Raw genomic sequence first — 26,739 nt, 5'->3', positions numbered from 1 at the left:
GCCTGGAAACACTTGCCTTTGGTCTCTGAGTCTTCTTACAGACCTCACCCATGTCTGTATAAAATTACTTCATTAAAGTAAATTTGATATATTTAAAGCAATGATTTTGTAATTGTAGACATTTGCATACAGACATCCTCCCGTATCCTTCACTTTAAGCATGTATTCTCATTTGTGTGTGTATATGTGTGTGTGTGCATACTTACGTGTGTATGAAATATATGTATATTCATGTACATGTCTTTAGTGAGGAGCAGAGCATAAATTCAAGTGACATTCCTTACACACACTGTGTCTGTCTGGCTTGGGAATCTCTAGGTAGGATAGGCTGAGTGGTCAGCCAAACTGCTTGTTTTCACACATTACTTGCTGGATTTTCAGGTGAGCACCAGCATAATTGTTTTTGGGTTTGTTTTTATTTTTTGTGCGTCCTCGGGATCAAAATCACTCCCCAATTATTTCCAATGAGCTGCCTCCTCAGCTGATACTGTTGATATTTTCTTAGAAGGAAAACTGACAGGCAATGGAGAAGAGAGATGGTTAATAGTACATGAGATTAGTTTGTGACACAGAATAGTAGAATATTATCTCATCGATTATTTTAATAAAGTTCTTTTATGTACTCATCTTTGTTCCTTTAGCACTCTCTGTCAGTCTCTGTCTCTGTGTCTGTCTCTCTCTCTCTCACACAGTAGGAGTTTGGGGAAGATTTTCTATATCCATATTTTAAATAATATAATGCTCATGTGGAGAACATAGAATTTTTAGAAATTTGGCTCTCAACAAAAAGTTAGCAGAATTAAGTCTAGCAATTCATTCACTAAAGACATAGGGATGATAGCTTAATTCTGTGCAATGTGTATAATTGTGGACAACTATCATGGGGAATTTGTGATCACAGAGAAATAATGATCATAAGTTGGTATTGTAGCAAAGGTGGTAATTGATAATTGCCACCACTTTGTGAACCATGTCTACCTTCACATAGATCACATAGAGACATCATTTAAAACAGAAATGAATTACTTATTGGTTTGTAACTAAACCACATTTTCTCCATTCTGTTTTCATGCAGTTTTGATCAAATGATAAAATATGACCTTCCAGCTACCATTAATTTCATTCTGGATAAAACAGGACAAAAGCAGATTTACTACATTGGCCATTCTCAAGGAACCCTTCTTGGTATGCAGAAAAGGACAATGCCCAAATTTGTATTCTGAAGAGTGTGTGTGTGTGTGTGTGTGTGTGTGTGTGTGTGTGTGTGTGTGTGTGTGTTCTTTCTAAATGACATTGAATGTGTTGAAAAATGGAGTGGCCATTATTCTTAGAAAATGCTTCATGAATGTTTCTCCACTGTCTTGGTCAGGTCTCAAACAGATTTGATTGATATTGTTTCGGTTTGTACAAAGAATATATTTTCAAAGAACAAATGTGATTCAGGACAGATGGCCAAAAAAGATATTTCTAACTAATGTATCCATTTGTCCAATTTATAATGTGACAGACAGAATGATTGTAGATAGATAAGTAGATTGGTATATAGGTGTTCACCTGCACGAGTGAGCTGGCTATGCTACAGGGAGGACACATTAGTCATTTTTAATGATTTAAAAATCTAGAAATCATTTAGAATCAATGTGTGATGCTTTGCATAGGTTTCGCTTCCAATAATCAGAGAATATTTTATTATTTAAGATCCTTAATTACGGTGGGTCTCAAATGTTTGAGCCAGCAGTCAAAAAAAACTCAAAGATCATCTGTAAGACTTTAATAAATGTAAATTAGCTTCACATTGGCAAGAATACAACACAAGATAAACAAGGTGGAATTTCCCAGAGCAGAAAACCTGAAATTAATAGAATTTCAGAATTTATTAGAGATATATCTTAAAGGGCAGAATATTTTTCCATTTACAGAATGATTTTTTTTTCTAGTGGTAAATCATAAACAGTGTCATTCACAGGAAGTGGGAGGGGGAGAAGCAAACTGAATTGAACTTAAAGAGTTCATCATCTTAACACTCCGATGACTAAACTAAGGGAATATTCAGAAACAAGTTCACATGTCTGACAAAGAAGAGACATAATCTCTGTGAAACAGATTAAGAAGGAGGGAACAGTAACTATATTTGTATGTAATGTCTTTCAGCTATTGGGGCATTTGCAACAAATCAAACACTGGCAGAAAAGATTAAACTCAACATTTTATTGGCTCCAATTTATAGTGTTCAACATTCCAAAGGTATTTCGCACCTTGCGTCTTACCTCACTCCAACGACTATCAAGGTTTGTGATGAACTCAAAGTGGTGGTATACCTATATTTGTCAAAGTTAGCTTTCTAAAGAAGAGATCTCCCAGTACAGTCTACTGTTCACTCACCCGCATCACCTCCCTTGATGGCTACAGTGAGTCACACTTCAAAGTTGGGCAGCCTGCACTTTGTCCTGTGCACTTTATCAAACATGGATGTTATCCTTTATCTATATTTTTTGTCTTTTATCTAGTTCTTATTATTTAAATTTTCATTTATCAGAATTTAATGTTATTACTATAGCTATATCTTTCTCCTTTCCTATTTTCCGCTCTGAAGACCCCCTGCTCATCAATCCACCCACTCTTTCTTCCCTGCCCTGGTATTCCACTACACTGGGGCATCAAGTCTTCATAGGACCAATGGCTAGCCCTCCCATTGATGTGCAATAAAGGTATCTTCTGCTACATATGCAGCTGGAGCCATGGGTCCCTCCATGTGTAATCTTTGGTTGGTGGTTTAGTCCCTGGGAGCTCTGAAATGTCTGGTTTGTTGGTATCATTGTAATTCCTATCAGGCTGCATACCCCCTTCAACTCCTCAGTCCTTTCTCTAACTCCTCCATAGTGGACCCCGTGTGCTCAGTACAGTGGTAGGTTGTGATCATCCACCTCTATATTTGTCAGGCTCTGTCACAGCTTCTCAGGAGACAGCTATATCAGGCTCCAGTTATCAAACAATTATTGGTATCCACAATAGTATCTAGAATTGGTGACTGTATATGGGATGGATCCCCAGGTGGGGCAGTCTCTGATCCACACTTTGGTCTCTGATCCATACTTTGTCTTCATATTACCTCCCGTATTTTATTCCCCCTTCTGAGGACTGAAGCATCCACACTTTGATCTTTCTTCTTCTTGAGCTTCATGGATCTGTGAATTGTATCTTGGGTATCCTGAGATTTTGAGCTAATATCCACTTACCAGTAAGTGCATATACCATGTGTGTTCTTTTGAGACTGGGTTTACCTCACTCAGGATGATATTTTCTAGTTCCACCCATTTGCCTCAGAATTTCATAAAGTCATTGTTTTTAAAAGCTGAGTAGTACTCCTTTGTTCAAGTGTACCAAATTTTTTGTATTCATTCCTCTGTTGAAGGACATCTGGGTTCATTCCAGCTTCTGGCTACTATAAATAAGGCTGCAATGAACATACTGGAGAAAGAGTCCTTGATATATGTTGTAGCATCTTTTGGGTATCTGCTCAGGAGAATCTAGTCCTCAGGTCTGATTTTCATAGGAACTGCCAGACTGATATCTAGAGTGGTGCTACAAGCTTGCAATCCCACCAACAATAGAAAAGCATTTCTCTTTCCACATCCACACTAGCATCTTCTCTAACCTCGGTTTTTTTATCTTAGCCATACTCACTAGAGTGAGGTGGAATCTCAGAGTTGTTTTGATTTGAATTTCTCTGATGAATAAGGATGTTGAATATTTCTTTAGGTGCTTCCTAGCCATTCAATAGAGAATTCTTTGTCTAGCTCTGGACCCTATTTTAATAGTGTTATTTGATTCTCTGGAGTCTAACTTCTTGAGTTCTTTGTATATATTGGATATTAGCCCTCTGTTGGATGTAGGATTGGTAAAGATCTTTTCCCAAAGTGTCAGTTGCCTATTGACAGTGTCATTTGCCTTATAGAAACTTTGAAATGTTATGAGGTCCCATTTGTCTATCATTGATCTTACAGCATAAGCCATTGGTGTTCTGTTCAAGAAAAATTCCCTGACCCCATGTGTTTGAGGCTCTTCCCCATGTTCTTTTCTATTAGTTTCTGTGTATCTGATTTTATGTGGGAGTCCTTGATCCACTTGGACTTGAGATTTGTATAAGAAAATAAGAATGGACAAATGTGCATCCTTCTACATGGTGACTGCCAGTTGAACCAGCAGCATTTGTTGAAAATGCTGTCTTTTTTTCCACTGGATGGTTTTAGCTCCTTTGTCAAAGATCAAATGACCATAGGTGTGTGGGTAAATTCCTGGCTCTTCAATTCTTTTCCATTGATCTACCTGCCTGTCTCTGTACCAGTAGTATACAGTTTTTATCCCTATTGCTCTGTAAGACAGCTTGAGTTCATGGATGGTGATTCTGCCAGGAGTTCTATTATAATTGAGAATATTTTCGCTATCCTGTGTTTTTTGTTAATCCAAATGAATTTCCAAATTGATTTTTATAACTCTATGAAGAATTGATTTGGAATTTTGATGGGGAATACATTGACTCCTTAGATTGCTTGGGTAAGATGGCCATTTTTACAGTATTAATTCAATCCATGAGCATGGAAGATCTTTTCATCTTCTGAGAACTCCTTGGAGTTTTATGTTCAGAGAATTGAAGTTCTTGTCATACAGATCTTTCACTTGCTTGGTTAGAGGCACACCAAGGGATTTTATATTATTTGTAACTACTATGAACGATGTCATTTCCATAATTTTTACTCAGCCTTTTTATACTTTAATTAGAGGAGGCTACTGATTTGTTTCAGTTAATTTTATATCCAGCCAATTTACTGAAGTTGTTTATCAGCTGTAGGTTTCTCTGGTGGAATTTTTGGGGTCACTTAAGTATACTATTATATCATCTGCAAACACTGATATTTTGACTTATTACTTTCCAATTTGTATCCCTTTGACCTCCTTTTATAGTCTAATTGCTCTGGCTAGGACTTCAAGTACTATATTGAATAGGTAGGGAGAGAGTGGGCAGCCTTATGTTTTCCCTGAATTTAGTGAGATTGATTCAAGTTTCTTTACATTTATTTTGATATTGGCTACTGGTTTGCTGTATATTGTTTTTACTATGTTTAGGAATGGGGTTTGAATTCCTGATCTTTCCAAGACTTTTACCATGAAGGGGTGTTGAATTTTGGCAAATGCTTTCTCAGCATCTCATGAGATTATCATGTGGTAATTTTTTTGAGTTTGTATATATAATGTATTATGGTGATGGATTTCTGTATATTGACCCATCCATGCATTCCTGGAATGAAGCCTACTTGATCATGATGGATGATAGTTTTGATGTGCTCTTTGATTAGCTTTGGGAGAAGTTTATTGAATATATTTATATCAATATTCATAAGGAAAATTGGTCTGAAGTTCTCTTTCTTTATTGGGTCTTTGTGTGGTTTTGGTATCAGCCTAACTGTGGCTTCATGTATGAATTGGGTAGTGGTTCTTCTGTTTCTATTTTATGAAATAGTTTGAAAAGTATTAGTATAGGTCTTCTTTGAAGGTCTGAGAGAATTCTACATTAATACCATCTGGTTCTGTTTTTTTTTTGTTGTTGTTGTTAATGACTTTTTTGTTTTTGTTATTGTTTTTAGGGGTTATGGGTTTCTATTGTTAAGTCTCCTTTTCATTTCTGATTTTATTTATTTAGATACTGTCTCAGTGCCCTCTGGGTAATCTGTCTAAGGGTTTATCTGTATTGTTGGTTTTTCTCAAAGAACTAACTCCTGGTTCTGTTGATTTTTGTATAGATCTTTTTGTTTCTACATGGTTGATTTCAGCCATGAGTTTGATTATTTCCTGTGGCCTACTCCTCTTGGGTGTATTTATTTCTTTTTATTCTAGAGCTTTTAGGTGTGCTGTTAAGCTGTTAGTTAATGCTCTCTCCGGTTTCTTTTTGGAGACACTTAGATGTATGTGTTTTACTCTTAGCACTGATTTCTTTGTGTCCCATAAATTTGGGTATGTTATGCTTCATTTTCTTTCAATTCTAAAAGGTATTTAATTTCTTTCTTTATTTCTCCTTTGACCAAGTTATCATTGAGTAGCACAGTTTTCAGCTTCCATGTGTATGTGGGATTTCTGCTGTTTGTCTTGTTATTAAAGACCACCCTCAGACCGTGGTGGTCTGATAGGATGCATGGGATTGCTTCAGTCTGCTTGTATCTGTTGAGGCCTGTTTTGTGCCAATTACATGGCCAATTTTGGAGGAGATGCCAGGAGGTACTGAGGAGAAGGGATATTATTTTGTTTTAGGATTAAGTGTTCTATAAATTCGTTTTGATCCATTTGGTTCATAACTTTTGTTAGTATTGTAAAATCACTGTTTAGTTTCTGTTTCCACGAGTTGTCCAATGCTTGTTCTTAATATCATTATTTCTGTTATAAAGCTATTACCATAATATTGTAGGACCATTTCAGTATGTTTTCATTAAAGATAAATAAAGTCATTGCAAATATCACCCCTCAAGGTGAGGGCAGATTTTCGTCTTCTCAGTATGGGTTTCATCTTATGACAGCATCAGGATTCCAACTCTGTCTCTGGTATCATTTGTCATCACCAAAGTATGATGATGACATCCTTGCCATCTCTTAGGGTTCTTAAACGCTTCTCAATGTCTGCTTGACTTAGAGTTCCAAGTGTAATTTTATTGGCATTTACTGTGTGGCTACAGGTAAAGCATCTTGTCAATTTTAAACTTCCACTTATGCCATCAACGTCTCTTTCGAATGAAAAACTTCATTCCCATCGTGTTTATATTTCCATCTATTTTAAAGTATTTCATATTCCCTTGAAATTTTTCACTAAATTTTAGGATGATTAATCCATACATATAGATGCAAAACAAAAAGAACAGTTGTGAATATATGGCCAGGCTGAGCTACATAGTTACTGCCAGGCAGGCCTAGGATACACAGAAAAAATCTCTAAAATAAACATCAAACAAAACAAGAAAAACAGGGAGAGATGAAATTGCCACGTGCTTGTCATATTTTCTTTTTTATAGTAAACATTTAAATCTGTGCTTGGGGATATAATTAACATTAGAAGCAACCACTTTGTTTTCTTCAGATGTAACTCTCCTGGCTTTTAGGATTCTGAGGCTAGTTGGGCATTCTTTACTGTGAAAATCTGCATAGTATTCCTGGATGGCAAGTATTCTGAATCACCTACATTTGTTCTATTTCAGAAGTTAATCTAAGGTCCTAATTTACATCAAGCATACACAGAAAACAATATAGAAAAAATAACTTGTTCATTTTCTCGGTTGTCCACTTCTCAAACCAGACTGTAACTCCACATAGGATTTTGTTTAAAATTGTTTTCTGTTTTTTGTTACACCTCAAAAGGTGTGTGTGTGGGTGGGTGTGTGCATGTGTGTGTGTGTGTGTGTGTGTGTGTGTGTGTGTGTGTGTTCCTATTTGTTCCACACAATGAATGACTAATTTGAGCCAGTTGTTTTTTGTTCTTTTGTATATTCATTACTTTTCATATGTAGTTTATATTTTATATAGTAGAGTTCTCTTTTTCCCTATTCATTTGACCACATCGTACATCTTCACAATGTACCCATTATATTCATCTCATTATCCTCTCTTATCCTGTCTCCTGCCTCTGAACCACATAAGTTTCCTATTCATTTCCCTTCTACTTTCATATCTTGTTTTATCAAGTGATCATAGGTGTGTGGGTTCATTTCTGGGTCTTCAATTCTGTTCCATTGGTCTACTTGTCTGTCACTATACCAGTACGATGCAGTTTTGATCACAATTGCTCTGTAGTACAGTTTTAGGTCCGGCCTGGTGATTCCACCGGAGGTTCTTTTATCCTTGAGAAGAGTTTTTGCTATCCTCGGTTTTTTTGTTATTCCAGATGAATTTGCAGATTGCCCTTACTAATTTGTTGAAGAATTGAGTTGGAATTTTGATGGGGATTGCATTGACTCTGTAGATTGCTTTCGGCAGGATAGCCGGTTTTACTATATTGATCCTGCCAATCCATGAGCATGAGAGATCTTTCCATCTTCTGAGATCTTCTTCAATTTCCTTCTTCAGAGACTTGAAGTTCTTATCATTCAGATCATTCACTTCCTTAGTTAGAGTCACACTAAGGTATTTTATATTATTTGTGACTATTGTGAATGGTGTTGTTTCCCTAATTTCTTTCTCAGTCTGTTTTGTTGTTGTTGTTGTTTTGTTGTTGTTGTTTTGTGTGTGTGTGTGTGTGTGTGTGTGTGTGTGTGTGTGTGTGTGTGTGTAGAGAAAGGACATTGATTTCTTTGAGTTAATTTTATATCCACCTACTGTACCGAAGATGTTTATCAGGTTTAGGAGTTTTCTGGTGGAATTTTTGGGTCACTTATATATACTATCATATCATCTGCAAATAGTTATATTTTGACTTCTTCCTTTCCAATCTGTATCCCTTTGATGTCCTTTTGTTGTCGAATTGCTCTGGCCAGAACTTCAAGTACTATATTGAATAGGTAGGGAGAAAGTGGGCAGCCTTTTCTAGGCCCTGACTTTAGTGCAATTGCTTCGAGTTTCTCTCCATTTACTTTGATGTTGGCTACTGGTTTCCTGTATATTGCTTTTATTATATTTAGGTATGGGCCTTGAATTCCTGATCTTTCCAAGACTTTTATCATGAAGGGGTGTTGGATTGTGTCAAATTCTTTCTCAGCATCTAATGAGATGATTATTAGGTTTTTGTCTTTGAGTTTGTTTATATAGTGGATTATGTTGATGGATTTCTGTATATTAAACCATCCCTGCATCCCTGGGATGAAGCCTACTTGTTCATAATGGATGTTCATTTTGATGTGTTCTTGGATTTGGTTTGCGAGGATTTTATTGAGTATTTTTGCACCAATATCCATAAGGGAAATTGGTCTGAACTTCTCTTTTTTGTTGGACCTTTGTGTGGTTTAGGTATCAGAGTAATTGTGGCTTTCTAAAATGCATTCGGTAGAGTACCTTCTGTTTATATTTTGTAGAATAGTTTGAGAAGAGTTGGAATTAGGTCTTCTTTGAATTTCTGATAGAACTCTGCTCTAAACCCATCTGGTCCTGGGCTTTTTTTTTTGTTTTGTTTGGGAGACTATTGATGACTGCTTCTATTTCTTTAGGGGAAATGGGACTGTTTAGATTTAGATCCTGATTTAACTTTGGTACCTGATATCTGTCTAGGAAGTTGTCCATTTCATCCAGGTTTTCCAGTTTTGTTGAGTATAGCCTTTGTTGAGTATATATCATCAGTAGTAGGATCTGATGATATTTTGGATTTCCTCAGATTCTGTTGTTATGTCTTCTTTTTCATTTTTGATTTTGTTAATTTGGATCCTGTCCCTGTGCCGTCTAGTTTGTCTGGCTTAGGGTTTATCTATCTTATTGATTTTCACAAAGAACCAGCTCCTGGTTTGGTTGATTCTTTGAATAGTTCTTTTTGTTTCCACTTGGTTGATTTCAGTCCTGACATTGAATATTTCCTGCCCTCTATTCCTCTTGGGTGAATTTGCTTCCTTTAGTTCTAGAGCTTCTAGGTGTGCTGTCAGGCTGCTAATGTACGCTCTGTCTCCTTTGTTTTTGGAGGCACTCAGGGCTATGAGTTTTCCACATAGGACTGCCTTCATTGTGTCCCATAAGTTTGGGTATGTTGTGGCTTCATTTTCAGCAAACTCTAAAAAGTCTTTAAAAACTTTCTTTATTTCATCCTGAACCAAGGTATCATTGAGTACAGTGTTGTTCAGCTCCCACGAGAATGTTGGCTTTCTATTATTTATGTTGTTATTGAAGATCAACCTTAGTCTGTGGTTATCTGATAGGATGCATTTGATGATTTCAATATTTTTGTATATGTGGAGGCCTGTTTTGTGACCAATTATATGATCAATTTTGGAAGAGGTACCATGTGGTGCTGACAAGAGGGTATATCCTTTTGTTTGAGGATAAAGTGTTCTGTAGATATCTATTGAATCCATTTGTTTCATAACTTCTGTTAGTGTCCATGTATCTCTGTTTAGTTTCTGTTTCCAGGATCTGTCCATTGGTGAGAGTGGGGTGTTGAAGTCTCCCCTATTATTTTGTGAGGTGCAATGTGTGCTTTGAGCTTTACTAAAGTTTTTTTAATGAATGTTGCTGCCCTTGTACTTGGAGCATAGATATTCAGAATTGAGAGTTCATCTTGGTAGATTTTACATTTGATGAATATGAAGTGCCCTCCTTGTCTTTTTTGATAACTTTGGGTTGGAAGTCTATTTTATTTGATATTAGAATGGCTATTCCAGCTTGTTTCTTCAGAACATTTGCTTGGTAAATTGTTTTCCAGCCTTTCACTCTGAGGTAGTGTCTGTTTTTTTCCCTGAGGTGGGTTTCCTATAAGCAACAAAATGTTGGGTCCTGTTTGTGTTAGCCAGTATATTAGTCTATGTCTTTTTATTGGGGAATTGAGTCCATTGATGTTAAGCAAAATTAAAGAAAAGTAATTATTGCTTCCTGTTATTTTTATTGTTAAAATTGGGATTCTGTTCTTGTGGCTGTCTTCTTTTAGGTTTGTTGGAGGATTACTTTCTTTTTCTAGGGTGTAGTTTCCATCTCTGTGTTGGTGTTTTCCCCTTATTCTTCTTTGAAGGGCTGGATTCCTGGAAAGATATTGTGTGAATTTGGTTTTGTCATGGAATACTTTAGTTTCTCCATCTATGGTAATTGAGAGTTTTGCTGGGTATAGTAGCCTGGGCTGGCATTTGTGTTCTCTTAGGGTCTGCATAACATCTATCCAGGATCTTCTGGATTTCATTGTCTCTGGTAAGAAGTCTGGTGTAATTCTAATAGGCCTGCCTTTATATGTCACTTGACATTTTTCCCTTACTGCTTTTAATATTCTATCTTTATTTAGTACATTTGTTGTTCTGACTATTATGTGTCGGGAGGAATTTCTTTTCTGGTCCAGTCTATTTGGAGTTACGTAGGCATCTTATATGTTCATGGTCATCTCTTTCTTTAGTTTGGGAAGTTTTCTTCTATAATTTTCTTGAAGATATTTGCTTGCCCTTTAAGTTGAAAATCTTCATTCTCATCTACTCCTATTATCCGTAGGTTTGGTCTTCTCATTGTGTCCTGGATTTCCTGGATGTTTTGAGTTAGGAGCTTTTGCATTTTCTTTGATTGTTGTACCCATGTTCTCTATGGAATCTTCTGCAGCTGAGATTCTTACTTCCATCTCGTATTCTGTTGCTGATGCTCATATCTATGGTTCCAGATTTCTTTCCTAGGGTTCTGTCTCCAGTGTTGTCTCACTTTGGGTTTTTTTTTTTTTTATTGTTTCTACTTCCTTTTTTAGGTCTTGGATGGTTTTGTTCCAATTCCATCACCTGTTTGGTTGTTTTTTCCTGTTTTTCTTTAAGGACTTCTACTTCTTTATCAGTGTTTTCCTGTATTTCTTTCAATGAGTTATTAAAGCCCTTCTTGATGTCCTCTACCATCATAATGAGATAAGATTTTTAAATCCAAGTCTTGATTTTTGGGTGTCTTGGGGCATCCAGGACTGGCTGAGGTGGGAGTGCTGGGTTCTGATGATGGTGAGTGGTCTTGGTTTCTGTTAGTAAGATTCTTTTTTTATTTTTTTTTATTACATATTTTCCTCAATTACATTTCCAATGCTATCCCAAAAGTCCCCCATACCATCCCCCCCACTTCCCTACCCACTCATTCCCATTTTTTTTTTTGCCCTGGTGTTCTCCTGTACTGGGGCATATACAGTTTGCGTGTCCAATGGGCCTCTCTTTCCAGTGATGGCCGACTAGGCCATCTTTTGATACATATGCAGCTAGAGTCAAGAGCTCCGGGGTACTGGTTAGTTCATAATGTTGTTCCACCTATAGGGTTGCAGATCCCTTTAGCTCCTTGGGTACTTTCTCTAGCTCCTCCATTGGGAGCCCTGTGATCCATCCAATAGCTGACTGTGAGCATCCACTTCTGTGTTTGCTAGGCCCCGGCATAGTCTCACAAGAGACAGCTACATCTGGGTCCTTTCAATAAAATCTTGCTAGTGTATGCAATGGTGTCAGCATTTGGATGTTGATTATGGGGTGGATCCCTGGATATGGCAGTCTCTTCATGGTCCATCCTTTCGTCTCAGCTCCAAACTTTGTCTCTGTAACTCCTTCCATGGGTGTTTTGTTCCCAATTCTAAGGAGGGGCATAGTGTTCACACTTCAGTCTTCATTCTTCTTGAGTTTCATGTGTTTAGCAAATTGTATCTTATATCTTGGGTATCCTAGGTTTTGAGCTAATATCCACTTATCAGTGAGTACATATTGTGTGAGTTCCTTTGTGATTGGGTTACCTCACTCAGGATGATGCCCTCCAGGTCCATCCATTTGCCTAGGATTTTCATAAATTCATTCTTTTTAATAGCTGAGTCATACTCCATTGTGTAAATGTACCACATTTTCTGTATCCATTCCTCTGTTGAGGGGCATCTGGGTTCTTTCCAGATTCTGGCTATTATAAATAAGGCTGCTATGAACATAGTGGAGCATGTGTCCTTCTTACCTGTTGGGACATCTTCTGGATATATGCCCAGGAGAGGTATTGCTGGTCCTCCGGTAGTACTATGTCCAATTTTCTGAGGAACCGCCAGACTGATTCTTACATTTGCCTTTTGCCATCTGGCAATTGAGTTAGTTGTCATGGTTGTCTCTGGTTGGAACTTCTTCCTCCTGTGATTCTGTTAGCCTCTGTCAGCAAACTTGGGAGTCTAGCTCTGTCCTCAGTCTCAGTGGTCAGAGTACTCTCTGCAGGCAAGCTCTCCTCTTGCACGGAAGGTGCACAGATATCTGGCATTGAGATCTGCCCCCTGGCGGAAGATGAAGGCCAAAACAGGGCCTGTCCAGAAGATGTGTTGCCTCTGCAGTCTGCACGCTCACCTGCACAGACTGGTCTCTGAGGGACATGGGACAAAAGATGGCTCTCTTACCTGCTCTGGTGGTCAGATTCCTCCCGGGCAGACACCTCTTCTCTTGCGGGGAAGGTGCCCAGATGACTGGAGCCCGAAACAGGGTCTGTCCCAGAAGCTGTGTTGCTTCTGTCTGTCACAGAAGCTGTGTAACTTCTGTAGTCTGCACTCTCACCTGCACAGAGGAGTTTCTGAGGGATCTGAGACCCAAGAATTTCTCCCTCACATGCTCTGAAAGAGCCATCCTGGGCAACACCACTCCTCTGGTGGGGAAGGTGCCCAAATGTCTGGAGCCCAAAATGGGGTCTGTCCCAGAAACTGTGTTGCTTTGCCTGCTCAGAAGCTGTGTTGCTTCTGTAGTCCGCACTCTCACTAGTAGGCTTGAGCAGACTAGTCTCTTAGGGATCTGGGACCCAAGATGGCTCCCTTACCTGCTCTGGAGGAGCCCTCCAGGGTGGACACCTCTCCTCTGGCAGGGGAGGAGCCCAAAAGGGGTTTGTCCCAGAAGCTGTGTTACTTCTGCCTGTCCCAGAAGCTATGTCCACTTGCTCACCCTTCGCAATTCATGAGATGACCTTCCCAGACTGGTCTCTGAGGGACCCAAAACCCAAGATGGCTCCTCAACTATAAACTTCTATGAGAAACTGTATGAGTGCTAAAAATAAAACCCAGGTTCCCTATAACTTAGAAAAAAAAAGTGAATGACACCCATTCTCATGGCCACAGATTTTTTTTTTAATTGACATTTATTTTGGCAGTCTACTATAGAATACCTGCTCATAGATATACCGAGAGAAATGTTGTACTATACAATTAGATACAAAGTATTTACTCTGTGAGCTTTTTCCAGATAGATGGTTTCATAGTCAGAAAACATGAACCTTTAATGTTAACTCTCAATGGGATATTGTGGGAAGATGTTGCTGTCTGCTTTCTCTGAATCTCCTGAGATCCTACATTAGTTCTTTCATAGACTGTTAACAGGTGAATTACCAGCTTTCTGAGAATTAAAACAATTTCCATTCCAGAGACAAATCTCACTTTTTTCCGAATTTATATCCTATTTATAAATTATTTTCTATTTTTACCAAGCAGGCAGAACAACTGAGTTCACATTTACTATTTTAACATTTACATTTCTTCTCTATTTTAATTTATTTCATTTGCCTTCTGAGACACAGTTTCATATGTCTTAGACTGCCATGAACTTGCTCTGTAGCTCAGGACAGCCTTGAACTGTTCTTGCTTCTCCTTCCTGTCATCTTATGTAGTGGTGTTTATGTGCTAATTACTTGTAGGTTTTATACAGTGCTAAGCAAAGAAAAAAGAAAAAATCTGAATTGCATAGCCAGCTTTCATTTTCATGCCTAAGAAATATTAACTGTATTTTCTTTTCATAGGTCTCTTTCCAAAATTAGTGTTACAGAATTACTGGCCTCATAAATGGAGTAGGAAGCATTCTGTTATTGCATTTTTATAAGATAAATATCTGATCTATTTTGCCTATGAAATCATGTGGTTCTGAGATTTTCCTAGAAGGAAGCTTCATTATAATATAATTTTTCATGCAGAGACAGAACTATTTATTCATTTTTAAATTAGTAAAGATACAATTTGCCTAAAATCCATGACCCTATTTTATTTGTGTCACTGACTTTATTACCAAAAAGTATTCCCAAATTATTCTATTAATAAAGACAGAAGGCCAGAATATAAAGTTTACTGATATCTAATTTTACCGTCTAGAAGATGATAATTATTACTAAAATATTTAATTATTGTGCTGCTGAGAGACAGATCCGCGCAAACCTCCAACACTCCTGTGTCTTTTCAGTTCCATTGTTTGGCCTTGACTTTGTTTCCTCAATTAGTTGTGCAGTTCATAGTAAGCTGGAATTCAGATTAGATTCTCTGGAGATCTTTGAATTTTAACTCCTTCTCCTTCTACTTAGTGCTTTGAACTTTTCTAAATCCCATTTGTCTATAAGGATTACAAAGCTGGGAATTATCTTTGGACAACAGATGTGCAATGTAACACTCAGCTAGTTAGAGTCATATTTTTCTTTTTTTTTCCATTTTTTATTAGTTATTTAGCTCATTTACATTTCCAATGCTATACTAAAAGTCCCCCATACCAACCCACCCCCATTCCCCTACCGACCCACTCCCCCTTTTTGGCCCTGGCATTCCCCTGTACTGGGGCATATAAAGTTTGCAAGTCCAATGAGCCTCTCTTTGCAGTGATGGCCGACCTGGCCATCTTTTGATACATATGCAGCTAGAGACAAGAGCTCCGGGGTCCTGCTTAGTTCATATTGTTGTTCCACCTATAGGGTTGCAGATCCTCCCAGCTCCCTGGTTACTTCCTCCAGCTCCTCCACTGGGGGCCCTGTGGTCCATCCAATAGCTGACTGTGAGCATACACTTCTGTGTTTCCTAGACCCTAGCATAGTCTCACAAGAGACAGCTATATCTGGGTCCTTTCAGCAAAATCTTGCTAGTGTATGCAATGGTGTCAGCCTTTGGAAGCTGATCATGGGATGGATCTCTGGATATGGCAATCACTAGATGGTCCACACTTTTGTCACACTTCCAAATTTTGTTTCTGTAACTCCTTCCATGGGTGTTTTGTTTCCTATTCTAAGAAGGGGCAAAGTGTCCACACTTTGGTCTTCGTTCTCTTGAGTTTAATGTTTTTAGCAACTTATATCTTATATCTTGGGTATCCTAAGTTTCAGGGCTAATATCCACTTATCAGTGAGTACATATTGTGTGAGTTCCTTTGTGATTGGGTTACCTCACTCAGGATGATGCCCTCCAGGTCCATCCATTTGCCTAGGAATTTCATAAATTCATTCTTTTTAATAGCTGAGTAGTACTCCATTGTGTAAATGTACCACATTTTCTGTATCCATTCCTCTGTTGAGGGGCATCTGGGTTCTTTCCAGCTTCTGGATATGATAAACAAGGCTGCTATGAACATAGTGGAGCGTGTGTCCTTCTTACCAGTTGGGACATCTTCTGGATATATGCCCAGAAGAGGTATTGCTGGATCTTCCAGTAGTACTATGTCCAATTTTCTGAGGAACGGCCAGACTGATTTCCAGAGTGGTTGTACCAGCTTGCAATCCCACCAGCAATGGAGGAGTGTTCCTCTTTCTCCACATCCTCGCCAGCATCTGCTGTCACCTGAATTTTTCATCTTAGCCATTCTGACTGGTGTGAGGTGGAATCTCAGGGTTGTTTTGATTTGCATTTCCCTGATGATTAAGGATGTTGAACATTTTTTCAGGTGCTTCTCTGCCATTCGGTATTCCTCGGGTGAGAAATCTTTGTTCAGTTCTGAGCCCCATTTTTTAATGGGGTTATTTGATTTTATGGAGTCTACCTTCGTGAGTTCTTTATATATATTGGATATTAGTCCCCTGTCCGATTTGGGATAGCTAAAGATCCTTTCCCAATCTGTTGGTGGTCTTTTTGTCTTATTGACAGTGTCTTTTGCCTTGCAGAAGCTTTTCAATTTTATGAGGTCCCATTTATCGATTCTCGATCTTACAGCACAAGCCATTGCTGTTCTATTCAGGAATGTTTCCCCTGTACCATTATCTTTGAGGCTTTTCCCTACTTTCTCCTCTATAAGTTTCAGTGTCTCTGGTTTTATGTGGAGATCCTTAATCCACTTAGATTTGACCTTAGTACAAGGAGATAGTAATGGATCAATTCACAATCTTCTACATGATAACAGCCAGTTGTGCCAGCACCATTTGTTGAAAATGCTGTCTTTTGTCCACTGGATGGTTTTAGCTCCCTTGTCAAAGATCAAGTGACCATAGGTGTGTAGGTTCATCTCTGGGTCTTCTTGTCTGTCACTATACCAGTACCATGCAGTTTTTATCACAATTGCTCTGTAGTACATCTTTAGGTCGGGCATGGTGATTCCACCAGAGGTTCTTTTATCCTTGAGAAGAGTTTTTGCTATCTTAGGTTTTTTGTTATTCCAGATGAATCTGCCGATTGCCCTTTCTAATTCGTTGAAGAATTGAGTTGGAATTTTGATGGGGATTGCATTGAATCTGTAGATTGCTTTTGGCAAGATAGCCGTTTTTACTATATTGATCCTGTCGATCCATGATCATGGGAGATCTTTTCATCTTCTGAGATCTTCTTTAATTCTTGTCATACAGATCTTTCACTTCCTTAGTTAGAGTCACGCCTAGGTATTTTATATCATTTGTGGCTATTGAGAAGGGTGTTGTTTCCCTAATTTCTTTCTCAGCCTGTTTGTCCTTTGTGTAGAGAAAGGTCATTGACTTGTTTGAGTTAATTTTATATCCAGCTACTTCACTGAAGATGTTTATCAGGCTTAGGAGTTCTCTGGTGGAATTTTTAGGGTCACGTATGTATACTATCATATCATCTGCAAAAAGTGATAATTTGACTTCTTCCTTTCCAATTTGTATCCCCTTGATCTCCTTTTGTTGTCTAATTGCTCTGGCTAGGACTTCAAGTACAATGTTGAATGGGTAGGGAGAGAGTGGACAGCCTTGTCTAGTCCCTGATTTTAGTGGGATTGCTTCAACCTTCTCACCATTTACTTTGATGCTGGCTACTGGTTTGCTGTAGATTGGTTTTATCATCTTTAGGTATGGGCCTTGAATTCCTGATCTTTCCAAGACTTTTATTATGAATGGTTTTGGATTTTGCCAAATGCTTTCTCAGCATCTAACGAGATGATCATGTGGTTTTTGTCTTTGAGTTTGTTTATATACTGGATTACGTTGATGGATTTCCTTATATTGAACCATCCCTGCATCCCTGGGATGAAACCTACTTGGTCAGGATGAATGATTGTTTTGATGTGTTCTTGGATTCGGTTAGCAAGAACTTTATTGAGGATTTTTGCATCAATATTCATAAAGGATATTGGTCTGAAATTCTCTATCTTTGTGGGGTCTTTTTGTGGTTTAGGTATCAGAGTAATTGTGGCTTCACAGAATGAGTTGGGTAGAGTACCTTCTGTGTCTATTTTGTGGAATAGTTTGTGAAGAACTGGGATTAGATCTTCTTTGAAGGTCTGATAGAACTCTGCACTAAACCCATCTGGTCCTGGGCTTTTTTGGTTGGGAGACTATTAATGACTGCTTCTATTACTTTGGGGGATATCGGGCTGTTTAGATCATTAACCTGATCTTGATTCAACTTTGGTACCTCGTATCTGTCTAGAAACTTCTCCATTTCATCCAGGTTCTCCAGTTTTGTTGAGTATAGCCTTTTGTAGAAAGATCTGATGGTGTTTTTGGATTTCTTCAGGATCTGTTGTTATGTCTCCCTTTTCATTTCTGATTTTGTTAATTAGAATGCTTTCCCTGTGCCCTCTAGTGAGTCTGGTTAAGGGTTTGTCTATCTTGTTGATTTTCTCAAAGAACAAGCTCCTCGATTGGTTGATTCTCTGAATAGTTCTTCTTGTTTCAACTTGGTTGATTTCGCCCCTGAGTTTGATTATTTCCTGCTGTCTACTCCTCTTGGTTGAATTTGCTTCCTTTTCTTCTAGAGCTTTTAGGTGTGTTGTCAAGCTGCTAATGTATGCTCTCTCTAGTTTCTTTTTGGAGGCACTCAGAGCTATGAGTTTTCCTCTTAGAAATACTTTCATTGTGTCCCATAAGTTTGGGTATGAAGTGGCATCATTTTCACTGAACTCTAAGAAGTCCTTTATTTCTTTCTTTATTCCTTCCTTGAACAAGGTATCATTGAGAAGAGTGTTGTTCAGTTTCCATGTGAATGTTGGCTTTCTATTATTTATTTTGTTATTGAAGATCAGCCTTAGTGCATGGTGATCTGATATAATGCATGGGACAATTTCAATTTTTTTGAATCTGTTGAGGCCTGTTTTGTGACCTATTATGTGGTCAATTTTGGAGAAGGTACCATGAGGTGCTGAGAAGAAGGTATATCCTTTTGTTTTAGGATAAAATGTTCTGTAGATATCTGTCAGATCCATTTGTTTCATAACTTCTGTTAGTTTCACTTTGTCCCTGTTTAGTTTCTGTTTCCATGATCTGTCCATTGGTGAAAGTGGTGTGTTGAAGTCTCCCACTATTATTTTGTGAGGTGCAATGTGTGCTTTGAGATTTACTAAAGTTTCTTTAATGAATGTGGCTGCCCTTGTATTTGGAGCATAGATATTCAGAATTGAGAGTTCCTCTTGGAGGATTTTACCTTTGATGAGAATGAAGTGCCCCTCCTTGTCTTTTTTGATGACTTTGGGTTGGAAGTCAATCTTATCAGATATTAGGATGGCTACTCCATCTTGTTTCTTCATACCATTTGTTTGGAAAATTGTTTTCCAGCCTTTCATTCTGAGGTAGTGTCTATCTTTTTCTCTGAGATGAGTTTCCTGTAAGCAGCAAAATGTTGGGTCTTGTTTGTATAGCCACTTTGTTAGTCTGTGTCTTTTTATTGGGGAGTTGAGTCCATTGATATTAAGAGATATTAAGGAAAAGTAATTGTTGCTTCCTGTTATTTTTGTTGTTAAAGTTGGCATTCTGTTCTTGTGGCTGTCTTCTTTTAGGTTTGTTGAGGGATTACCTTCTTGTTTTTTCTAGTGCGTTGTTCCCGTTCTTGTATTGGTTTTTTCTGTTATTATCATTTGAAGAGCTGGATTCGTGGAGAGATACTGTGTGAATTTGGTTTTGTCGTGGAATACTTTGGTTTCTCCATCTATGGTAATTGAGAGTTTGGCTGGGTATAGTAGCCTGGGCTGGAATTTGTGTTCTCTTAGTGTCTGCATAACATCTGTCCAGTTTCTTCTGGCTTTCATAGTCTCTGGTGAAAAATCTGGTGTAATTCTGATAGGCTTGCCTTCTTTATATGTTACTTGACCTTTTTCCCTTACTGCTTTTAGTATTCTATCTTTATTTAGTGCATTTGTTGTTCTGATTATTATGTGTTGGGAGGAATTTCTTTTCTGGTCTAGTCTATTTGGAGTTCTGTAGGCTTCTTGTATGTTCATGGGCATCTCTTTCTTTAGATTTGGGAAGTTTTCTTCAATAATTTTGTTGAAGATGTTTGCTGGTCCTTTGAGTTGAAAATCTTCATTCTCATCCACTCCTATTATCCGTAGGTTTGGTCTTCTCATTGTGTCCTGGATTTCCTGGATATTTTGAGTTAGGATCTTTTTGCATTTTCCATTTTCTTTGATTGTTGTGCCGATGTTCTGTATGGAATCTTCTGCACCTGAGATTCTCTCTTGCATCTCTTGTATTCTGTTGCTGATGCTCGAATCTATGGTTTCAGATTTCTTTCCTAGAGTTTCTATCTCCAGTGTTGCCTCACTTTGAGTTTTCTTTATTGTGTCTACTTCCCTTTTTAGGTCTAGTATGGTTTTGTTCATTTCCATCACCTGTTTGTATGATTTTTCCTCTTTTTCTGTAAGGACTTCTTCCTGTTTGATTGTGTTTTCCTGTTTTTCTTTAAGGACTTGTAACTCTTTAGCAGTGTTCTCCTGTATTTCTTTAAGTGAGTTATTAAAATCCTTCTTCATGTCCTCTACCATCATCATGAGATATGCTTTTAAATCTGGGTCTAGGTTTTCGGGTGTGTTGGGGTGCCCTGGACTGGGCGAAGTGGGAGTGCTGGGTTCTGATGATGGTGAGTGGTCTTGGTTTCTGTTAGTAAGATTCCTATGTTTACCTTTCGCCCTCTGGTAATCTCTGGAGTTAGTTGTTATAGTTGACTCTGTTTAGAGATTGTTCTTCTGGTGATTCTGTTACCATCTATCAGCAGACCTGGGAGACAGATTCTCTCCTCTGAGTTTCAATGCTCAGAGCACTCTCTGCTGGCAAGCTCTCTTACAGGGAAGGTGCACAGATATCTTGTGTTTGGACCTCCTCCTGGCCGAAGAAGAAGGCCCAAAACAGGACCTTTCTCAGAAGCTGTGTTGCTTTGGCAGGTCCCAGAAGCTGTCAGCTTCTGTGGTGCAGACTCTCACCTGTGCAGACTAAATTCCTAAGTTCAGTGGAGTCCTGGAACCAAAGTGGCGCCCGCTGCTCCTGAGGCTGAGGCCTTCCGAGCCAGGTGGACACCTGTCCTCTGGTCCGGACGGTGGCCAGCTGTCTGTGGCCCGAAAAGGGTGCTGCCTCAGCGGCTCTGTGCTTCCGTCTGTCCCAGAAGCTGTCCGGTTCTGTGGCGCACCCTCACACCTGTTCAGACTAATTTCCCGAGTCATATATTTCATCTTACAGTCTCTCACAGCCTGCTATGCAGTTTTGAGAACTCTTGTTTTGTATGTGCTTTGTGTGTGTTTCAATATCTGACATCATTACTACATGAAGCTGTCACTGTCTCCTTCGCCCAGCATCTCGAATCACCTGTGTGTCTACTAAAGTTGTTGATCTTAATTATTTCATCTCGATGGAATCAAGTGCATTGGGGTCCTCTATCTTGGCTATGAGATAAATATCATTAGTTCATCTATGGTGTAGCATTACAGGAACATCTTCTGTGAAAGAATTGTAATCTCTTGTGTAAATGTAAGACATTCAGTTAATCTGTATACCACCACTGACAGAGTTTTCAGTGGTTTTTCTTTCTGGTTTGCTAATTTGCAAGTTTTTGTATGGACATGTTTTCATTTTATGCTAAGCATACTTCAAAATATAGTCAATTCTATAAAGAGTTTAGTTCAACAAGTCTATCAGACATTAACCCTAAATAAACCCTCCCCAATAAAGAGAAAGATTGCTCTCACCCCAAAATGTTCATGGTTCTCAAAAGTTTACATTCAATTTAATCTGATTAAAAATGTTCCTGACATATTTGGGAGTGTTGTTTCTCAAGTTAGGTACTGAATGTCATATTCAGTGAAGTAAGCCAATCCACTTCAGCAGCACACAGTAGTTTTGTCTTTTGTCTCACTCCGTATAAACATTATGCTTCTATCAGGCAAAACACTTTCTCACACTAAGAGCTGCTCTTCACATTTGTCAATTTCAGCTCCTCTTTGGTGAAAAAGAATTTTTTCCTACCGTAGTTTTCAGTGAGGTGGGTGCATGTGTTTGCAATATTAACTTCTTCACTGCTATATGTGCTGCTATCATGGGATCGATGGGTGGATATTCTCCAGACCAGTTAAATAAGGTAGGTGTTCTTTTCTTTCAAATTCATCATTGGTGTGTGTGTGTGTGTGTGTGTGTGTGTGTGTTGTTGTTGTTGTTGCTAAGGGAGCAACTATATCTGCTAACTTAATATTAATTCATTTAGTCTGGTACATATGAAAATCAAGGTGTGCCCTGCATGCAATTCCAAGTTCTCACCATGAGAGCACAGGTCTGCTGTCCACCAATTATGAGTGAAGAGCTGGGGATCAGGGTGGGTGAGCTCATATTTCCTTCTAGAATGTTCAGTGAATGCATCTGCTGTAATTCATCGAGTACCTGATGATCCAGTTCAGCACTTGTGCTCCAGAATTAAGGGTGGCTCCATGGAAACTACCACACAGAATACGAGTCATTAACAGAAAGAAATTCTTAAGACATGAGAAGAAAATGAACTGACTTAGATTTTGTAAATGTCTAATGCTTTGCTAAATCTTCTGCCATCATAGCAAACCACATCCTTTGGATAACTTAACATCAAAACATACAAAATATGTATGTAATGGTAAAAAAAAAATAATTAGAGTCAACTCTCAAGACATGATCACACAAAACTATTTGTGTGGGTACTATTTCTACTTAATGAAACGCAGTGGTGAGCCCTGAAATCGTAGACATGCAAGTGACATTTTATGACTTGAGAAAGTTGTATTTATATATTTAGTAATATGTAACAAAAATTAAAGAAAAAAGTCTTATAGTTCACAAATTTTACAGAGAGCAAAGTAGTGTTCGTGGTAGGAGTTGGATGGCAGAGAAAGTGAAAAATGACGTGATTTTGTTTCAAAAATTAAAATGAAAACCTTTTTTATTATAACAATAATATTTAGATTCCTGACTGTGGTCAAAACCCAGACTTGCATTATAAATCGATTGGAGATATATAGTTTTCATCTTTTGGTTTTGTGTGTGTGAGTGTTTTATTTGAATGTATGTTTGTTCACAGTATGATGCACATGGAAGTCAGTGAATAACCGTGAACTGGAGCTATACGCTGCTGCAAGCACCATATGGGTTCTGGGATTGAATGTGCATCCTTTGCAAGAACCACTGCTTTTTCCATATGGAGATAATGCAGCCTCACTATTCTGAAATATTTGTTTCTGTGCAAGGAAATTAAATTCTGACAAATGTATGTTGTGTCTGACTCTCTCCTAGAGCCGCCTTGATGTGTATGTAAAGCTCAATCTAGCAGGAACATCAGTAAAAGTTCTTATACATTATAATCAGGTACATCTTTTACAATGTATCTTTTTCTTTTCTTCTCTTTTTGAAATTCACTACTTTTTAAGTTTCAGAAAATCTTGCCCACTTGTTTTTGTGGTCAGGGTATTTGATCCACATTAATAGATTAGAGGGAATTTATCAGTACATAGAACCTTTGTAGAAAAATGTTAGGATAGAATGGTCACAACATTATATCCTGAGAGAAAAAGGCTTTCTATTCATATATATGTATTATATATGTGTGTCTGTGTGTATGTGTGTCTGTGTGTGTGTCTATGTGTCTGTGTGTCTGTATGTGTGTGATTTTAGTAATTAATTTCACATATTGATGCAAGATTAGAATTGTAGGTGCCCTTGACGTCTATGAGGAAACTGTGATAGTGCTTGTATGAACTTACATAGCATGATCTGCTTGGACTAATGTCATCTGACAGGATGTAAACTGGTACTGACACTGGGTACAAACCATCTCACAAGGTTCTTTTGTTTCGGTTTGGTTTGGTTTGGTTTGGTTTGGCTTGGCTTTTATTATTTTTAATTCTATTCAACATACACCACTTAAATTATGTACTAATTTCAGATTTTTCATTTTATTCATTTTATTCTTCTTATAAGCATTACTTAAACACATTTGATATTTAATAATATATATAAACTGAGATATGCTAAACACTACTAAAATTAAATATAGCTTAAAATGATATATTATGTTATAAATAAGTAAGTTTTTACCATTCATGGATGTTATTTTCTCAACTACTTATTGACTTTTCTTGCTGTGGAGAACATATTAATTGATATATTTTAACCATTATTAAAATAGTTGTAAGGTACAATTTGATTGAGCTTTACAAAAATGAACTTGTTTTCTAGGTCCTTTATATACTTATTCATATGTTGTCGAATTCTCTAGTACTTCAATTTATTAGCCATTGATCAGACAATACATATCATTAAAATAGAAAATGTACTGGGTTTATATGAGCCAATGTGTCAATACTTTAGAAAGAGGCAAGAGAACTCAATAAATGTTGGTTCTATTATACTCTAAGGCTGTGTAAGTAGTGGTATATTTTCTCTGTATTTAAGGTAGGAAGAAGTGGTATACTTCAGGCTTATGATTGGGGAAGTCCATCTCTGAATATGCAACACTACAATCAGGTAAGTCTCTTTTTTCAGATTTAATGATATGGCCCTTATAAGAGGTACATAGTCTAAGAAATCTAATGCAAGTCCTCATTTTTAAAGTAAGACTTTGGGACATTTCATTTTTTCTTAGGAAGAGAGACTAAACAGAACTTTGAGAGGCATCAAATAAATAGCATCTTTTGTACGATGATACTGTGATATTCTGTCTAACGCATCATTTGACTCTCACAAAATTATGTGGGATTTATCAGACACTTATTGATAGAGTCATTTCATATGTAGAGAACCAGGTTTAGAAAACTTGGGACTTGTATTATTTCAAGCATTGAATGACAGACCACTATAATAAGGAGGTGGGACATAGCAGTGACCTCAGGCTTCAGAATACTGAAAGGGGAGAATTCTGGCAAGAAAGCAGCATAGAATACATAGACAGTAACTGTGAGAAAACTAAAGTAAGCAAATATATATAAATATGATTAATTGTTACCTGACAAGGGCCAAACTCAATGATTTCTATGGACATAATTTGTTATTACAATTATCCTGTCACATATGAGAATAAGTATTTTTGTTAATGTTTTGTTGAATTTTTGCTAATTTTTTGTTAATATATTGCTCTTTGTCATTTCCCATCAGACTACTCCTCCTGTATACAATGTGGAAGACATGAAGGTTCCAACTGCCATGTTTACTGGTTTAAAAGATTTTTTGTCTGACCCAGAAGATGTTGAAATTTTGAAACCCAAAATCCACAACCTCACATACCTTAAGACTATTCCTGATTTTAGCCATTTTGATTTTATACTGGGATTAAATGCTAGGAAAGAAGTTTCTGAGGAAATTTTAACAATTCTTAGGAAATATGAAGGTGATGTTCAGCTTTAGCTTTTTGCATGATTTTAAACCTTTTTGAAAGTCTCTTGTTCTTATAAGTGCAAATATTTTCTTGCTTGGCATTTTATCTCCTTAATTATCTTTGATTTTTAAGCAGCTGTTTCATTTGTTGAATCATTTGTTTTAGTGAAAACTATGACCATCAAGGGAATGTGTCATCTTGTGATTGCTTTTTAAGTAATCTAAGTGTATTTTTTAAAAAATTGCTCCCTAAGAAAAGACCTCCATTTAATTTACAGTGATGAAATCCTAAAATACTAATAAAGGAAGAGGCCTGGCCCATACTGTGCTATCACACATGATGCTATCTGAAGAAAAGATCATAAAAGCTTCATAAATTCGAACCCAGGCTCAAGAAGGACAGTCAATCTTGTTGCTCAGATTCCACAAGTATTAGTCACTAGTCTCATTGCAAACCTCCCCTGTCACACCACCTGTGTGAACCAAGCACTGTTTGAGAAAGTCACTTATGTCAGTGTTCTCTGAATTGAGAGAACAATAATTATGTAAAATGATCTGAGTTGTTGAAAATAACCCACAAGAATGATCATTCATTGAAGCCCCTGAATAGGGTATTTTGAATTCTCCTTGTAACAGAAATTGAATACAAAATCAAACATGCAATTATAATTTTATTATTAAAGTTTAACCTATTTAGGTGTTCAAAGCATAAAGTAATTATTATGTGCACAGTTTGGACAATATAAAGAATAACTATGGCCAGTCTCAAATACATTTTTCTTACAATCTTTTACATGATAATAAAGAAATGTAGATGTGTGATTACGTGTGTGAACACATACACATGTGATAAGTTCCTTTTATTCCAAGTTTGTGTAGAACATTCACTTGATTAAATCAAAGTCTAATGACTTTGTAAATTAAGTGACTTTATAATCAAAGTCCAGTGGCTTCTGTGAGTAGCCTTTACCCATCTATTGATGTTCCCATGATTACTGTCTTTGTCCATTTATGGGATGTTGTATTACTTTATTGGCTTGGAATATGACAAATCTTCCCTGTACTATTTCTGGAATAAAGCCAACTTATTAATGTTAAGCAGTTTTCTGTTTCTTAAAAGTATTTTTTTTTATTCTTCCTTAACACATTACAAAGTAATTGCAGTTTTCACTCTCCACTCTTCCAGTTCCATGCTCCCATCTCCCTTCTCCCCCAGATCCACTTCTCTTCCATTGTCCTTCAGAAACGTACAGGCCTCCCAAGGCTTCACAATTGACAGTGAGATTAGACACAAAAATCATCCTGAGGTAACCCAAACCCAGAAAGACAAGCATGGTGTATTCATTTATA

At 37.5% G+C, this 26,739-nt stretch overlaps 1 protein-coding gene across 6 annotated transcripts in view; it reads left to right on the top strand.

Moving 5' to 3' along the window:
- Window positions 1–26,490, top strand: part of Lipo3 (lipase, member O3) — a 35,510-nt gene extending 9,020 nt beyond the window's left edge. For 2 of the 6 annotated variants that reach the window (XM_030250981.1, NM_001013770.4), the window contains 6 exons: window positions 1,076–1,185; window positions 2,152–2,288; window positions 21,995–22,138; window positions 23,314–23,385; window positions 24,472–24,543; window positions 25,171–26,490. In XM_030250981.1, coding sequence (XP_030106841.1) covers window positions 1,086–1,185; window positions 2,152–2,288; window positions 21,995–22,138; window positions 23,314–23,385; window positions 24,472–24,543; window positions 25,171–25,419 — 774 coding nt within the window. In that variant the 5' untranslated portion in view covers window positions 1,076–1,085 and the 3' untranslated portion in view covers window positions 25,420–26,490. The remainder of the gene's footprint in view (window positions 1–1,075; window positions 1,186–2,151; window positions 2,289–21,994; window positions 22,139–23,313; window positions 23,386–24,471; window positions 24,544–25,170) is intronic. The other 4 variants (XM_006527164.4, XM_006527163.3, XM_017318244.2 and 1 more) reach the window with 2 other exon arrangements.
- The last annotated feature ends 249 nt before the right edge of the window (window positions 26,491–26,739 follow it).

The sequence above is a fragment of the Mus musculus genome, chromosome 19, assembly GCF_000001635.26.
Source record: "Mus musculus strain C57BL/6J chromosome 19, GRCm38.p6 C57BL/6J".
NCBI lineage: Eukaryota > Metazoa > Chordata > Mammalia > Rodentia > Muridae > Mus > Mus musculus.
The sequence above is the reverse complement of the archived record's forward strand: the minus strand, read 5'-3'. Positions and strand labels throughout refer to the sequence as shown.